This window comes from Marmota monax, unplaced genomic scaffold, assembly GCF_021218885.2.
Source record: "Marmota monax isolate L192 unplaced genomic scaffold, Marmota_monax_Labrador192_F-V1.1 WCK01_AAM20220418_F8-fsc00008, whole genome shotgun sequence".
NCBI lineage: Eukaryota > Metazoa > Chordata > Mammalia > Rodentia > Sciuridae > Marmota > Marmota monax.
In genome coordinates this window covers 26,622,441-26,639,549 of record NW_026694432.1, presented here as the reverse complement: position 1 = coordinate 26,639,549, position 17,109 = coordinate 26,622,441, and the positions used below count along the sequence as shown (strand labels likewise).

Genomic DNA, 17,109 nt, shown 5'->3' with positions numbered 1-17,109 from the left:
CAGTTCAGGATGAGGGTCCTGGGGGCGGGGGGGGGAGTGGGACCTGGCAGATGAAGGGGAATGAAAACCCAGGGAAGAGGTGGGCAAGGGTCTCAGTGGCGGTGGGGATCTTCAGTCCAGCAGGAGGTGGGCAGGGGCCCCAGGGGTGGTAGGAGTCAAGTGTGACCACTGGGAAAGGGAGGCTGGGTGGCAAGATGGTGCAGAGAAGGCCCAGGCTTTGAAACCAGGAGGCGCTGGGTTCCAGGCCTGACTCACACGTGAGGCTGTGCACTCTTGGGCTCATTGCTTAACCCCTCTGAGCCTCAAATTCTTCACCTTGCCTAAGAACAGGAGGGTAAACCCTACGTGGCAGGACAGTCTCGTAATTAATTCAACATCGAGTCAAGAGCTCTGGACGCTGCAGGTACCTGGTGGGGACTGGCTGCACATCACCGCTGTGCCTGCGAGGGGCATCCTGGCCCAGTGCCCAGGGCCCAGAGGCCAAACTGAGAAGGGTCCTGAGGGAGGAATCAGGCTCCTGCCCCCAGCTGCCGCCGGAGGCCCTCACCTCCTCCCCAGGCTCCCGCTGTGACCAACCTCAGCACCGAAAACAATAAAAATGCTAATCACCCAGGAACCAGCGACACAGTGGCTGATACTAATTTATGTCTTTCCCACCTTTAAGCGGCTACTCGGCAGAGCGTGGCAAATGGGGGCCAGGCCCGCTCAGCCCGCTAACAGGCGGGACCCAGGGAGCCTGCGGGGGCAGAGCGGGACTTCTGCAAAAGGGACGTCTCAGCAATTCTCACTTTGCCACCAGCACCCAGCGGCCCGGGGCGTGGAAGGGGGTGGCAGAGCCCAGGCCGAGCAGAGAGGGTGAGAGGCCACGGAGGTGTCCCGGGGACACCAGGAGGGCTCCAAGCTGCAGGCGAGGACATCTGGTTGCCCCCGGTCACCTTCGCCCAGATGACCCGAGGGCTCCTCAAAGTCAAAGTGACCAACACGTGGCCCGCCTGCCTCCCGGGGCCACCTGGGTGAACACTGTCCCTGCTACTAGAGGCCGCAGGTTCCTGCCCACTGCCCCTCCTCTCACCCTCACAGTGGGCAGGCGCCAGCTGCGTGGCCAGGGCTCTACACACCGCCATCTCTGCCCTGGCTCGGGGCCATCGCCCATCCCCGAGTGCCCAAGTCCTCCTACCCAGGCTGCGGCTTCTGGCCACAGACACCGCTCTGCAGAGCACCGGAGCCGTCCCCTTGGATAAAGGGTGCGAACGCAGGGGCCCAGGAGGCCAGGCAGGAAAGCCACTGGGCCACACCAGGGACATGCAGACCCAGGGCCTCGGGGGACCATGAGGAACCACAGTACCTCCCACCTCCAGCCAACAGCCCATGTGGGGAACATAGGCCCAGGGTGACCAGCGTGTCCAGGTCCTCAGAGAGTCAACGTTGGGATTTTGATATGAAACTGTGCTGATTGCTCGGGGCTGGCTGGCACTACAGGAGCAAAGAAAAGAGCCACCTGCCTGGTCCCACCTGAGGGCCAACATGGGCGACCTCAGTCTGGAAGTGGAGTCACTTAAGCCACTTGCAGAGCTTAAAGCCTCGGTGGCTCCTGTGACCTTCATCACGCGGTCTAGACGCCCCTCCAGATTCATGAGGCTCCGGACTAAAACCCCCAAGAGGTGGGATGGTGACCCGGGGCCCGAGCGGGACCTGGGCTCCCTTCACGCGTTACCAGCCTCAGCGTGAGCAGAGCCCACTCATGAGTGGATGTGGAGGTGGTGCCTGCCGCCCGGGAGCCAGGGGTTACCAGGTGGCCCCAGAACACCCCCCTCCAGCCACTCGGGACCAGACACCCCCAGGGCACACGGGGTGCTCCTGCCTCCTCTGTGCTGCTCCCTCTCCGGGAACACTCCTCCCCTCCCCCTCCCCCTGGCGACGCCTCCTCCAAGAAGCCTGCCTTCCCCCTCCAATTCCTGCTCCCTGGGGTCCCTGGTCCCTCCAGTGATGGGGGACGTGCAAATCACGATGGTCTGACCACTGTAGGCTGCACTTCCACCCCCATGGCCCTTCCCTTGTTCCATCCTTATGGACCCTCGGCAAGGCAGGGACCCCCTCTGCTGGACAGGGGAAGAACCGGAGGCACAGGGAGGCACAGGGGCCCACGGGGGCCATACGGGGAGGAAGTGGGTGACCTCTGTGAAGGAGGAGGATACCGTGCCCTAACACCCCGGGGACTTACGGCACGCTGCCTGTGAAGTTGATGCCACAAAGGTGCTCTGAGCTGGTCACGGTGTCCCCAAATGTGGGCCCATCGGCTGGCACAAATTGGACAATGTTGGGGGGCAGGCCAGCCTCCCGGAGGACGCGGTAGACAGCATAGCTGGCCAGCATGGCCGTGTCGCTGGGCTTCCACAGGACCACATTGCCCTGCGGGAGGGGGCAATCACTCCCAAGGCCAACGGCTGCCAGCCCTGATCCCCTCCCACCCACAGCATGGCCGTCACTCAGCTGGAACCACCCGGCCCTGTGCTGGCCAGGATGTCCTGCGCTGGCCCTGCTCCTCCAGGTGTCTGCAGCTGCGCTCTGGAAGCCCTTGCCAAGGAGCCCCAGTCCAGCCCGCCGCCCCTCACCGCTGGGCGCCCTCCTCGGGAAGCCGCGCCTACTGGCCCGGGCAGGTCTGTTCTCGGTATTTCTGGGCACGGCCGGGCGAGTGCTCCGGGCTCCCTCTGCACGTGTCCCAGGTCAGGGCACGTGTGGCCTCACAGGCACATGGATGCCTGGGTGTGTGCCCTGGTGTGCAGAGCACGGGATGTCCCTGTTCAACCCAGGTGTCAGCAGCCTGGTGTCCCCTACGACAGCACCGTTCTCCTCCCGCCCAGGCTACCTGGGGTCAGCTATGTCTCCCCGTCATACCGGAGCTCACAGGGGACATCTGCCTCCACTCCAACAACAACCATGGGCCCCGAGACTGCGCGGCCCCAGCCCCGAGACCTGCTGAGCCCGAGCCCACCCGCTGGTCCCTCGTCAGTCTCAGTCTCGTCTCAGCTTTGTCACTGACAAGAGGCATGATGGGAACGAGGCCGTCTAATGGCAGCACATGGCGAGCGCTCGGTGAGCTCATCACTATCCACAGCCACCGAGTCCCCTGCTCCAGGCCAGAGCTGCCTGGCATCTGGCACCTCCCGCTCCAACCCCATAGAGCTGTCAACCGGGCTCCCCTGTCGTTCCCACTCTGCAGCTGAAAAACTGCCTCGGAGAAGTTCAGGGGCTCCCGGGGGTCTCCCAGACAGGGACAAAGCTAGGAGTCAAGCCAGGCAGGGACCCCAAAGCCACGGCCCCAGCTGCCACCTCCCTCCGTGCTGCTCCCCACAGCCAGAGCCACCGAGGTCATGGTGGCCTGTCTGCTGGGACTAGGGACAAGACCAGTGCTGCCGTCCTGCTGTCCTCACCATCAAGGCCGGTGCCCCTGCCAGGTTGCCTCCGATCGCCGTGAAGTTAAAGGGTGAGATGGCCGCCACAAAGCCCTGGGGAAGAAGGGGCCGTGAGCCCTGGCACGGCGCCCCCGCAGCCCCCGCGGGCCCACCTCCGTACCTCCAGCCCCCGGTACACCACACTGTTGGTGCTGGGCGGCACGCTGAGGGGCTGCTCCCCCTCCAGCTCCACCGCAAACTTGGCGTTGAACCGGAAGAAGTCGATGAGCTCTGCAGCGGCGTCGATCTCCGCCTGGATCACAGTCTTGCCCTGCAAGGTGGGTGGCCGGGGCTCAGTGGCCACGGATGTTCCTCCCACTGACCCTTTTCCCTCATGAAGCACGGCCAGGTCCCAGCAGGATGGGAAGCCCTCAGTGGGCTGACCAGGCCTGACCCCGGGGACAGAGAGGGAAAGGACCCTGCTTCTCAAGCACCTGAACCGCCTCCCCCAGTGGCCAACACCTCTGGGCTGGATGGGGACCGGAAGCATTGGCCCCTGTTAGGGCCAGGCATGTGACATCTTAGTGTCCCAGCACTTCTGATCCAGCGGGATGCCAGATCTATGATCATGATCCACAGACCACACCAGAACCAGAACCTTCCAGAGAGGGGCCCACAGCAGCCGAATGGGGGAGGGAGGGCACGGCTGGGGACCAGGCAGGGACATCGTGTGCAGGACGCGGAGGGCTCTAGACCCACAACTGACTCCCTGCAACTGCCATTCTTCCAAATGGCCAGTGGGAGCCTTGGGGGAAGGTCTCTGGGCAGCAAGAATGAGTCCTTCCAGATGGGACCCTGATTGTCACCCAGGGTCACTGGCAGGTACACAGCCCATCAGGGACATGAAGCCAAGAAAGCTGGGCTAAGGTGTGCAGGATGCTCCTGAGAAGCTCCCGAGTCTTAAGCCGGATGACGAGGGAAGCCAGTGTGACCACTCCTGCCTGTGTGTGCCCACCTGTCTTCCCGCCCACCCTTGTGTCACTCCAACTCTCAGGGCAGCACGTGGAGCTGCCGTCCCACCTCTGTGCAGCAGAGGGCGCGCTCACCACGGGACAGCCGAGAGGCGGGACAAACACCCTGGCCCACGGGGCGGGCTGGGCTCAGCCCCTGAAGTGCCTTCAGGAACCCGGTGGGCTGGCTCCCTAAGACTGGGGTCCTGGGGACAGAACTGACCCTTTCGCCGGGCTCCTTTCCCAGCACACCACTGCCAGCAGCTCCCGTGCATGGCACCTGTGAACCGCTGACCAGGAGCTAAGACTCCTCCAAGCCTCGGTGCACAGCCCAGGAAGGCTGAGGCGCCAAGACGGCATTACTACAGGGTGCCCGGGTAGGAACTCAGCGCGCCCCCGCACAGCACGGCTGTGACTGACAAAGGGACAGCACGCTCTGGGAGAACAGAGCAGAGCTGACCCTCTCAACATGAAAAATAAAAATAAAAAAACAAGAATGAGCCCTTGGGGGCCTGAAAGGTTCAGGAAGCCTCAGGGAGGAGGGACGGCCAGGCTGGACCAGAGTTCGTGCCAGCAGGGCCCCGAGGCAGGGGCAGAGATGCCCAGGATGTTGTCCCAGGAAGCTCTGCCAACAGTCTGCACCAGAGCAGGGCAGCCTTCGGGAGGGCACAGCAGCGGAGCTGACAGGTGGCAGAGGGCCCTAGACATGGGGTAGGGTCTGGGGACTCTCCTCTCGGTGATGGGGAGATCCTGGTGGTTCATAAGCCAGGAGTGACCTGGAGGTGGTAGAGGGGCAGCTTGGCTGTGGGTCCAGGCAAAGCACCAGAGGCCTGGCCCGGGGTGGTGGGGAGGGGGACAGAGGAGACAGAGGGGACGGGACTGCAGCAGGATGCACAGGTCTGATAATCTACGTTCCTCTGTCCTGCCACTAGCCCTGTCCCTGAGGACATCGGTGGGTCTCCACAGGGCCCAGCACCCACAAGCTTATCTGCCATTGATGACCTGCCTCCCAGCCCAGCCCCAGGGCCGCAGCCCCTCACCTGCCCCACCATGGTCTTGGCCAGGATCTCAGCCCTGCACGGCCCACTCAGCATATCTGCGGCCTTCAGGAAGATCTGGGCCCGGTCGGCCACAGGCTTCAGGTCCCATTCCTTCCTGGCAGCCAGGGCGGCCTCGATGGCTTTGTTGAGCAGGGCCTGAAGAGAGGGGACGGTTGGGGACCGCCTCCTGCAGCAGGAAGGGCCCCGGGGGAGGGCGGAGTGAGAGGAAGCCACTTTCCACCAGGGAAGACCCTGGCTCCCCTGGCCTCTGGTCCCCACAGCTGCGGAGGGCCTGTCCCCTGGCTGGCTGGGCTGCTGCAGCTCAGAGCCTGCTGCTATCAGCAGGGGGTCTGAAGGACCTGCTGGGGGGGCCAGCACACCAAGGCCCGGCCTGAGTCCCTCGGTGCTTCCTCTCACGGTCCAGCAAGGCCTCACCTTGTTCTTGGGACCTGTGGGCCCTGGACCCACCGTCCAGAGGGTCCTGCAGCCTGAAGCACAGGCCTGCTGCCCCACACCAACCACCCTCACGCCCCAAGACCCCAGCTCCTGGCCCCTCCCTCAGCCACCCCATCCCTTCCTGCTGGCTCCCCTGATGCCAGTTCCGTGCCTGAATTTCCATCTGTCTCACCTGCCCTGACTCAGGCTTCCAGAATATTCCTCCCCAAGCCAAGGTCTGCCCCCTGCAGTGGGCATGTCTGGGGATGTCCCGGCCCGGGCTGAGGCAACTCTCACTTGGCTCCAGTTCCAGTTCCTGGCCCTGTCAGCCTCCACCCAGGGCCTCACTCAGCGCCTGCTGCCCCCACCCACCCGCCAGGTGAGAGAGAAGCCGTGACTGAGTCGGGCCCACACGGGTGGCAGGGCCAGGACAGCCACGCCGACCCAGGGTGGCCAGGACTCACCTTGTCTGCATAGCAGAACTTGGCTACCTTGTGTCTGTGGTCAAAGGGCTGAAAAAAGAGGGAAGAGTGTGGTCACTGCCCAGGAGGACGTTCCAGGGAAGGCCCTAGACACGCTCCTTCTCTCCCTGCCCCCTGGGGCCTTCAGTGGCCTGGCCACCCCGTCCCTCCTCTGCAAGGCTGCCAAGCACCTGCCACAGGACGAGTGAGGCCAGGACCACAGGCCACGGCCTCTCAGGGGAAGCAAGGACTTGTGGTCAGACAGACATGTGCTGAGATCCCGCTCTGCCAGCTGCTGGCTCCAGGCCTTGGGGACGCTCATGTCCCTCCCCGGGTCTCTCCACCAGGAGTGGGTGCTGGGCTCCCACCTCATACCATGGAGCAAGACCCAGGGGCTCACGGGTGAATATCCTCCAGTCCCGTCCAGTGGTTCCCCCCGGACAGAGCCAGAACGTGCCACCCCGTTCAGCTCAGGGTCGGCCGCTCACTCCTCCAGATCAGGCACCTGTAGACTTCCTGGTCCACCTGAGGCGGACGCCAGTTTCTAGTGGATAAACTCGCAGCAGGTGGGCTCAGGTCCCGGCTTTGCCCTCAGCTTCCAGCCCTCGGGGCCCCACCAGGAATACAGAAAGGTGTCAGTCCTCCTCCTCCTCCTCCTCCTCCTCCTCCTCCTCCTCCTCCTCGCCTGTCACAGCAGGGGTGCCCTCTGCTTCTGCACATTCAAATCTGGGAGGGGACAGCGGCCTGTCCATGGCAGAGACCACAGACGCCATGCTCATGAGCTGTCAGAGGAGTCACACTCAGGGAGGGCTGAGCCTCTCACCCACTGGACCTACCGACACCTGGTACTGCACGTCCGACGTCCACACCTCCTCGTCCCCCACCACACACGGGATGGCTTCCGTCTGGCCCTTCAGGTCCTTCAAGGCCTGGCGAGAGGGACAGGGCATGGATGGGCACTTGCTGCCCTGATAAGGAAACCACCGCGGAGCTGCCCAGGTGGGGACCCAGACAAGAAGGGCCAACTGGGGTCACCTGGGAGCACATGCTCCCTCGGGGACAGCAGCAGTCACCCTGCAGCCAGGTTGCCAGGTCTTCCCACCCACATCGGAAATTCATGTGACAGCTCCTCGTTTTTAAATTGTGGTCACTGACTAGAAAATGACTTGAGTTCTGGACACGACCTCTGACCCGGCCAAAGAGGCTGCGAAAGGGCCCCTGGCTGTCACCTGCTACTCCAGCTCCACCACCTCCAGACCCAGCCCTTGCCAGACCCGGGTTGCCTCCGGGGGATGAGCAGGAGAGGTGGCGATGGCCACGGCACAGGGCGGCACCTCGGGCCGCTGGGGGCTGCCCGCTCCGTCCCTGCACCCTCGGGGCCCACCCTGTTACCTTCTGCAGAGCCTCTCGCTCGGGGCTGCCGTGCGTGAACGCCAAGATGGGCTCATTGGCCACCTTCAGGGAGGGGCTGTGCTTCCACCGCAGCCTGCGCCCAGGGCGGGGGGAGAAAGGCAGTCAGCAGTGGCCACCGCGGCCAGGCCCCTGCCCCGGGGGTGCTGGGCCGGCCCAGAGGCCTGAGGTGCATGGGCAAGATGGGGGAAGAACCAGTCTTGGGGCCCAAGACCCACAAGCCCCATCCTGCCACTGTGTGTCCTCAGGCAGGTGACTTTCCTCCCCCGAGTTGCCACGAAGGCTCTTCGGTGAGAACACTCTGCCCAGACCCCATGGTCATCTCAAGTCTGAATGTCCCGTGGCTGAGGCAGGTCGACAGATTCTGCACCGGCACAGGCGACTGTCCCTTCTAGCCCCAGGTGCCACCCGCCCCGCAGACCCAGGGACTTCTTCCCCGAAGCTGAACAGGCAGCACACCCCAGAGCTGAGCTCCCCCAGGACGGGAAGAGCCGCGTTCCCCAGAGTGGAGCTGAGCACTCGGGTGACAAGGACGTCCAGGAGGCGGCTGGGGATCTGGGCCGGTGGCCCGAGCCCGGTTCACAGTGACAGGGAGCGCTGGCTTAGGGGTCCCTGTCTGGTTCCAGAGGACTGGGTTCCAAGAACTCCTTGACGGAGCCCCAAACCTTGATGACCTGTGACCCCCACCATGTCTGAGGGCCCCGGGGGGCAGCAGGACTCTAGGGTCTGCTGGGCCAGGTCCAGTGTCCTCCTCTGTAAACGTGGATGATGAGCGCGGCCCGGACGGCCTCGCCAGCAGCCCCTTCACAGAAATAGGTCACTGAGTCCTAACAGGAAAATGACTAGTTTGAGCCCAAAATGAGGAGGGACTGGATACGAGCCAGACAAACCCAGGCACAACTGCCCCTGGTGCCAGTGCTCCCGGCCCCAAGCCACGAGCACGGACTGAGCTGGGCTGGTCGGAGGCCGCCCGGGGCGCCTCAGTAGGAGGGACACAGCACTGCAGGACCTGGCACTGCTGCGGCCATCTGGAGGAGGGCCAGGAGGCCGGGGCTGGCTCTGGGTGGATGCTGGGGTAATTCTGTGACTGGGCAGAGTGGGAGTTCTTATTTAACAAGAGGGGGGCCCAGTATGTGTGGGTGACACGGTGACCTTGTTTCTGTCTGTGCTAAGACGAAAACGACACATCCTTCAGGCCTCGGAGCGCCTGTGTCAGGGTGGTGCTGTGTGGGCTCGGCGAGGCCCAGCAGGAGGACGCGGTGGCCGGGCTGGGGGAGGAGTCCTTTCTCCCTTGGGAAGGACTCTGGGGCCTCAAAGGCCAGACTGGGGGTCCTCGAGGAAGGACCCGGTTGGCAGCCTGTGCACGCGCTCTGCACCGACCAAATCTGGACACGCTCCAGACCTTGAAGGTCCAACGGTGACCAAGATGGGCCTCAGCCGCTGGCCCCCTGTGGCGGGGACAGTCAGGAAATAAACACCAGCATTACCCAAGGCAGCCCGGAATGAGGAACAGGGGAGGGTGGTCCGTGCCCCCGAGGAGGTGGGGGAAGCTTTGGGCAGCACATTCCAGGCAGAAGGAAGGGCAGGCGGCACCCAGGACGGGTAGCTGAGCACCAGGCCCTCCTCCTCTCCCAACCCTCCCCCCACATAGCCAGAGCCACCCTTCCCCCAGCCAAAGGAAGAAATCAGGGATTAGGGCAGATCCAGGTCCCATCCAGCCCCCTCCCACTAGATGTGTGACCCTGAGCGAGTCACTGTCGGTCTTTAAAATGGTGCTGTGAGCTACAAATGCAAAGCCACAGAAATCTACACTGCTAGCCAGGCGTGGTGGCCACACTGTGATCCCAGCAGCTTGGGAGGCTGAGGCAGGAGGATCCAGAGTTCAAAGCCAGCCTCAGTAACAGCGAGGCCCTAAGCAACTCAGAGAGACCCCGTCTCTAAATAAAATATAAAAAAGGGCTGTGGCTGTGGCTCAGTGGTTAAGCGCCCCGAGTTCTATCCCTGGCACCAAGAAAGAAGGAAAGAAAATGAAAGAAATCCACACTGCCCCCTTCCACCGCTGTCCAGCGGCAGAGTGGAAAGGCAGCAGCAAGCCCCAGCAGCCCCTCAAGAAAGGGCGGTGTCTAACCCCTGGGCCATCTGGAAAGTTCTGGCTGAGATTTGGGCTGAGCCCTGGAGCCCCCACCCCACCCCAGCCTGGACAGCTGAGGCAGCACCGGCTCTTTCCCAGGCCGGGCAGTGGACACTAAGTAACTGAATCAGCTCCAGCCCTCTCTGGGCCCCGGGTTCCCTGCTGGTGGGAAAGCCTGGGCTCTGGAAGCCACAACCTGGAGCCAACACCAGCACCTGCTCGAGACCCAGGCACACTGCTGCCAGCCCCGGGGGCCCTGCCTGCACTCACCCTCCGCTCCGGCCAGGCCTTCAAAGGCAAAGTGGCCCCCAGACGTTCCCAAGGATCACATTCCCAGGACAGGCCTGGGTGCTCCACTACGGGGTGCGGTAAGGTTAGCACCACCGTCCACCACAACTCCGAGGACCGCAGGACACCAGCTTCCCTGCCCTGCCCGTCACAGGAAGTGCCAGAAACAGAAATCCTGCAGGCCTCCCTCCACCTGCCACAGGGCAGAGGCCCACCATGACCTCAGGATCACAGGCTTTCTCTGTGCCTAGAAAGTCTCCAGGCCCTGGCCCAGCTGTCCATCAGCCAGAGTGTGGCTTGGGCAATCGAGACCAGTTCAGAGTTCAGCCCCGTCAACTGCAGCCAGGAAGAAGCAGGGACTGGCGGGCCGACTCTTTCGCTCTTGGCTCCTGGGCCGCTCCTGACTTCACAGGAGCACCTTCGTGGGCCTGGGTGAGGTGGGGGCGGTCATTCACAGGACGTGGGCCTCTACGACGATCTACAGGGGCCTTCTGGGCAGGTCCACAGCCCTCACTCGGTCACTTACACCATGGAGGGCACTGGAGCAGGGCACCGTCAGCTCCCCGTCACTCAGGCCCACAGCCCGAGCCCCAGGGACAGCCAGCCGCAGGACGGACCTGGGCCTTTCTCAGAGCAGCTCATGCTGCCGAGCTGCAGGGAGGAGGCGCGGGGCGGGGTCTGAACCTGACAGTTCCCCTGACCACCTGGGGCACCCGCTTTTGCTCACCCAGGGACCCCACGGCCAGGGCCCCTCCCCCCCCCCGCAGGCGCCAGGGTCTGAGCCCACGTCACCCTTCCTGCGGCCGGAGCTGGGGGCCAGCAGACGCCACCTGAGAAACCCCAGGAGGAGGAGCGAGGGAGGGCCTCAGCCCCCAGTCACCCTGAGCACCCCCCAGCCCAAGGCGCCATCGGCTCCCGCCCGCGCTCCTGCAGTGGCCACTCCATACACAACCAAAGCCACGCAGGCCCTCCTCGCTTAACAACGGGGCTACGTGTTATGCCAATGTCACAGAGCATGCCCTGCGCACCTGGCCTTGGCCTCTTACAACAAAGTGACACTGTGAACCTGAGCCGTGAGAGGCTGCTGCAGGTGACACGGTGCCCACTTTACAATCAGCTCTTTTTCAAATATATAGAATGTTCCAGAACAAAAGCACAGCACAGAGGCGCACAGCCCAGTAGCAGTGTCTGGTTCAGGTCGAGGGTCTCTGCCCAGCCGCACCCACGCGGGACGCACAGCCCTGCGAACTCCCGCAGCCACCACATCACCAGGTGGCGGGAATCCTCCACCTCCATTATCATCTCCGGTGACCACCACAGCACATGTGCCTGTGGTCAGCCAAATGTCATCGTGTGGCGCTATTTTAAGGTGACAGTCTGGTGGAGGGAGGGAAGTGGGGAGCAGACACACGCTCTGCTCACAGCCCCTCGCGGCCTCTCCCTTCTTCTAAAATAAAAGGTCAGCAGCCTTAAAGGCCTGGGCCGGGCACCCGCTGGCCCCTCTGCAGTCAGTCCAGTCACCCTGGCCTTCTCGGCCTCCTGAAGTGGGATGTCCCTGCCGTGCCGGCTGCACGGCCCAGTGGGGCACCTGTGGGATCACCTCGCGGCCCTGCGTTTTTCCTGAAGCACCAGGAAACACTTATCACAGGGCTGGACCGTCTGTGCTCCCTCCAGGCCACAGGGTCACGCAGTGGCTGGTCCATCCTGTCCACCACTGGACACTCCAAGCCCCACACTCTGCCCAGCCACAGCCAGCACCTGAGAGAAACTGCGAGAGCAGTGAACCTGAGCACTGGGCCCCCAGGACAGCACTCCCAGGCCAGTGCTCTTCCGCTAATATCACCTGGGGTGGACACAAGTCCCCCCCCCCCCGTGGGCGGGGCGGGGTGGCCAAGGCCAAGAGGAGAGAAATGGGAAGGAAGCTGGCTCTTCCTCATTCAGTCCTGCTGGCCCCACTGTTATCTGGGGCCTGATAAGGCAAATCCTCCTTATCACTGCAATTAGGGGCCGGGCGCCAGGCCCAGACCAGGCCTGACTGCAGCCCAGCCCTGCCAAGGAGAGGCAGGAACCTCTCAGGAAAACTACCCTACGAACACGGGAGGAGGCTCCGCCTTGACTGTCTTTAAAGGATGAGTAAACCGAGGTTCAGAGACTACAGGACTCATTCATGGCTCACGGTCACGGTCACGGCTAGCAAATGACAGCTCCAGGTCTTCCTTCCTCTGGACACAGTCCATGGTTAGAGCCCCCCCCCCCCCCGCCGTACATCTCAGAGGCCCGTGGTCAGTCCCTTGGCCATTTGGTGTGGCTAGAGGACCTCCTATTGTGGAAGTGGCCACCCCAAGATGGGTAGAGGCTTGCCCGAGGCCACTCAGCTGCCCAGTGGCACTGCTGGTCAGCCAGGGTCTTTCTGTTGTATTTGTCACCTCTGCCAGGAAAGGAAAGGGCTCAGGGCTCTGGAGGCCCCAGGAAGGCAGGTGTCTTCCCCAAGCCTGGGGACAATCAGGGGCTTTGTATCCACAGCAGTGAGAATAAAGGGGGCTGGGGACACCTGAGTCCCAGGCCCTTGCCCTGAGCCACCCCAGGTACTCCTGGTCAGGGCTGCCCGGTCACCCAGGGCACCCACCCCACTGGTGGGAGGGGATGATAATCAGAGCAACATTTGCCAAATTTTCTGGGTGCCGGGCACCCTCCAGAGTGCTTTCCACCTGTGAACTCATTCACTCTAGAGATGACCCTGGAAGGTGGCTGCTGATTTTCCCAATTTTGCACATGATAACACGAGGCAGCACAGCAAGATCAAGTAGCCTGCCCAGGGCCACACAGCTTTTAAGAGGTGTGGCCAGGATCCGAGCCAGGCCAATAGCCACTGTCCAACACCTCCTGGGTGTCGTTGGCAGAGTGCCCCCAGGGCGGCCAGTGCCAGCTGCTGAGTGGGGGCTTGAACAACTTCAGAGGCAGTATGGCAGCTACAGCTTCCTCACTCTGCACTCGAATACTCACAGAACACACGCCAGGTACCAGGCTCGCACCAGCACTAATCCGTGCAATCACTGCTCCACGGCTGTTAATAGGATTGTCCCCATTTCACAGAAGAGGACACAGAAAGGCCAGAGGACAGCCACCTTGCTGAAGCCATGAAAACTGCATCCGTTCATGTGGTCAGGGGAGCGCCCTCCAGGCCAGGAGCCCTGAGTGCGCTGGCCACTGCCTGGGGGGGTCTGAGAGCAGAGCGCGCCCAGGGAACGCAGGGAGCGACCGCCAGCCCAGGCAGCCTGTGCCCATGCGGGAGGCAGCAAGCTGGTACACACTGGGTGGCTCTGAAATTATGAAAATCAAGCAGGTAGATGGGCGTCAAGGGACCCCACGGCCCCCCCCCCCGACACCTGCAGGGCCCAGGGGTGGTAGGCAGGTGCAATCCCAAACCCCCCAGCAGACTGCAGGAATCACCTCCAGGTCCGGCACTAGGGCAGGCAAGGGACGCAGTTGGCACCTGTTGTAAGCGGACAAGGTTCCTGGCCAGGTCTTTTATTTACTGACACCAGTGAGAAAAGGGCAGAAGTCAGGGTCCACAGAGAACGGAGGCCAGCAAGGGAGGCCTGGTGCCAGCCACCTTGAGGCCTTGGGCAAGCTTTCCTGCATTCCCCTCAGCCTCCCTCGCTCCATCTGTGAAACCTGTAACCGCTACATTGTAAGCTGCCAGGAGCTGAGTAAAATCATCCTCATGAAAGGCACATGCTAGCTACTGTCACCAGCCACATCCCTGGGTCCATCCTCAAAGGCCACATGTTCACAGTGATGCCTCAAAACTGGCTGTAATAAATGTGGACAAAGGGGCTCCCTGACGAACGGATTCACCCAGTCTGTCCAGGGCTTAGCAGGTGCCAGACCCAGCTCTGGAGTCCCAGGGACATACAGTAGAGAGGACAAGTCTGTGCCGAGGGAAAAAGGAAAAGAAGCTACGAAATGTATAGGTGGGGATGTGACCTGGTGGTACAGCGCTTCACGCACCAGGCCCCGAGTCCAATCCCCAGCATTCAAGGAAAAAAAAAAAAGATACAGGCTGAAGATTCCCTTACCTAAAATGCTTGGGACCAGAAATTTCAGATGTTTTCAGATTTTTTAATATTTGCATATACTTATGAGATATCTTGGGGCCTGGGATCCAAGTCTAAATACAAAATTCATTTAGTTTCGCATACACTTTATACACACAGCCAGAAGGTGACTTTATACAATGTTTTTAGTGCCCCTGCATTTTGACTATGGCCTGTCTCACGAGGTCAGGTGTGGAATTTTCCTCTTATGGCGTCACATCAGAGCGCAGAGAGTCAGATTTGGGGACATTTCTCATTTTCAGATTTGGGTTGATCGACCTGTCCTCGCACATGAGTCCACTTTTATGGTTTTTACTGTATGCATTCATGGAAAGTAAAAAAGGACTGTCACTAAGATGATGACAATATTTAATTCCATGTGTGGAGGTACATGCAATTTTTGTATTCTTTTTTTTGCACTATTTGTACTTTTTATAATACACACATACTAACTGAATAAAAAAAGAAAACTAACAAGTGTCAAAAAAAAATGCTGAAATTCCCAGTATTCAAGTCAGCAAGGGAAACACTACTGATTCCTCAAAAGCAGATTTTCTTCTTATTATTCTTCTTTTTAGTGTTTATTTAGTTGTAGATGAACACATAGGACTTTTATTTATATTTATGTGGTGCGGAGGATTGAACCCAGTGCCTCACCCATTCGAGGCAAGCACTTTCCCATTGAGCTACAGCCTCAGCCCCCAAAATGCAGATTTTCTTAGTACTAGAGTCTAACTTCTAGGACACTGAGAGCTATCACTAAAAATGTCCTAGAATTGTTTCTCTATCAAGGCAGACACGGCGCACCACAGGTGTCTCCTGTGTATGTGTCAAATAAATGAACAAATGATCAAACACCAAAGCTGCATTGAGCTAGGCAACCCAGGGCCATTCTGCTCCCCAGGTGATAAATTGCAACATCTGGAGACATTGTCATGACTAGGGGTGCTCCTGGCACCCCATGGGCTCAGAGCAGTCCCCATGACATTACCTGGCTCCAGTGTTCATGGTGCAGGGTTGAGAAACCCTCTCGGGCATCCAGCCAGGACAGCTGTGGGGCAGAGAAGAGGCCTGAGCCTGTGTAACCTGTTGCAAAATATTCTCTCTCCTCTCACTTCCAGGGGCCTCGTAATTAAGTGCATGAACGTGAAGTAAGGTCAACTGTGACTCTGGTCCTACATCTGCCTCACTGGCACACGGCTCCCCATTTGTAAGACGGGGGAGAGCGCAGCGCTGGGCCTGCGGGACTTGACAGCTTGGCAAATAGTACTATGGGCTTTTCTTTTGAATGCAGACTGGTTTCCACTAGAGGGCTTTATGTCTACACCTCTCCCCCTCATTGAGCTGAAAACCCCTGTCAGACCCACTCACCATAAATGCCGCTATCTCTGCCTGCAGTATGCTGAGCATCCACCCAGGACTCAGCACATGAATCTGTTGCATGGCCCTACCTATCTGGGGCTTCCATTTGGGTTCTGAGAGGGGTGGTCTCAGAATGTACAGAGAGGCTGCAGATGGGACCATGTCCAGGCTCTGGCAAGTGGGGCTGGCCCATCTTAGTTTGGAAGAGAAGCCTCTGTGTCCCATGTCCTCTTCTGTGTCCTTCCCTATCCCCTCCCTGCGAGAACACACAGAGAAGTTAAAACTAACTTATGCCATGGGGGCAGGGAGAGAGACACTGATTAACTCAGAGAGTGCTGAACTTAGCCAGGGGGGGCATGGCCAGCTACTGCCCTAGGGGCCAGGCAAACCAAACTCAAGTGGGAGGCAGAGGGGACACAGTTCATACCTCAGCCCCACCAGAATCCTATGAGCCCCTCTGGGGCAGTGGATGTTCCAGCTTCCTGCGACCCCCAGCTCAGGGCAGGAGGGGTTCTTAGACCATTTGTCACTGAGCACCTATGGTCCAGGAACCCAGCTCCTTAGTGCCCAGGTTTGCAAATCTGGATTTAGAGGCCACTCCACCCTGGAACGGCGGCTCCTCTGTTTCTTCATTTTCCGGAATAATAATGCCTATGCCTCAAGGTAGTGAGAAGTTTAAATAAAAGTGATAATGACGACCGCGCCCCGCACTGTTCAGGGCACTTTACGTGTATTAAATTGTTTAATCCTAACAGTAGGACACACGCCAAATGCCTAGCGCTGCATAAGTATCATTCCACCTACCAGGGAAAAGGAGTCCGTCTTTTCTAACAATTATCTTCAAAAAGTAAGAGGAAGAGAGAGGGAGAGGTGGAAATCCCGGTGGAGAGGACTCCCGGAAGGCCAGAGGGGGTCCGGAATGTGAGATTAGGGTGGGGAGGAGAGGGGCGTGGTGTGCTAAAAATAGAAGTGGTCCCCGCTGGGAAGCCAGAAAATTTGAATATCTAGCACGTGGAGGAGGGTGAGTGAAGGAGGCCACTCTCTGAGCCTGGGACGCCAGCCCCGAGCACCCCCACAGGGTGCAGGCGTCGGGAAGGGGATCCCTTAGCTAAAGGAAGGTGACCACTGAGAGCGACGGGGAGGGGACTGAGGGATCCTGTGGGGAGAAGGACTGGGTGCGGGAGGGGGCGAGCTCGGGCAGAAAGCAGCCCTGGGTACCCCGCTGGGTACTTGGAGGGTCCCACAAGGTGGGCGTCCAGCGCGGAGGAGCCGCCCAGCGACCCTGGGGACCCCGGGCAGCAGGCGCCGTGCCGGACCGGCCGGGACGGGTGCTCACTCACCCGGCCGCCCTCCAGGGGCGGGCCAGCAGGGCGCGACGGAGTGCAGACAGCGGTGACAGCATCTCGGCTGGCGGCGGACTGGTCGCGGGACGGGCAACCCTGGCGGCCTGACTGCGCGGCCCCGCCCGGAGCGCACCAGCTCG

General features: G+C 60.8%; 1 protein-coding gene across 3 annotated transcripts in view; it reads right to left on the bottom strand.

Moving 5' to 3' along the window:
- Positions 1–17,109, bottom strand: part of Aldh4a1 (aldehyde dehydrogenase 4 family member A1) — a 29,682-nt gene extending 12,573 nt beyond the window's left edge. Inside the window, exons 1-9 of one of the 3 annotated variants that reach the window (XM_058571113.1) lie at positions 16,967–17,043; positions 15,256–15,315; positions 7,731–7,824; positions 7,175–7,267; positions 6,342–6,389; positions 5,443–5,598; positions 3,574–3,723; positions 3,432–3,506; positions 2,222–2,409 (exon numbers count right to left, since the gene is read on the bottom strand). In XM_058571113.1, the coding sequence (XP_058427096.1) occupies positions 2,222–2,409; positions 3,432–3,506; positions 3,574–3,723; positions 5,443–5,598; positions 6,342–6,389; positions 7,175–7,267; positions 7,731–7,824; positions 15,256–15,315; positions 16,967–17,028 (926 nt within the window). In that variant the 5' untranslated portion in view covers positions 17,029–17,043. Of the gene's footprint in view, positions 1–2,221; positions 2,410–3,431; positions 3,507–3,573; positions 3,724–5,442; positions 5,630–6,070; positions 6,151–6,341; positions 6,390–7,174; positions 7,268–7,730; positions 7,825–15,255; positions 15,316–16,966 lie in introns of those variants that run through there. The other 2 variants (XM_046468850.2, XM_058571114.1) reach the window with 2 other exon arrangements.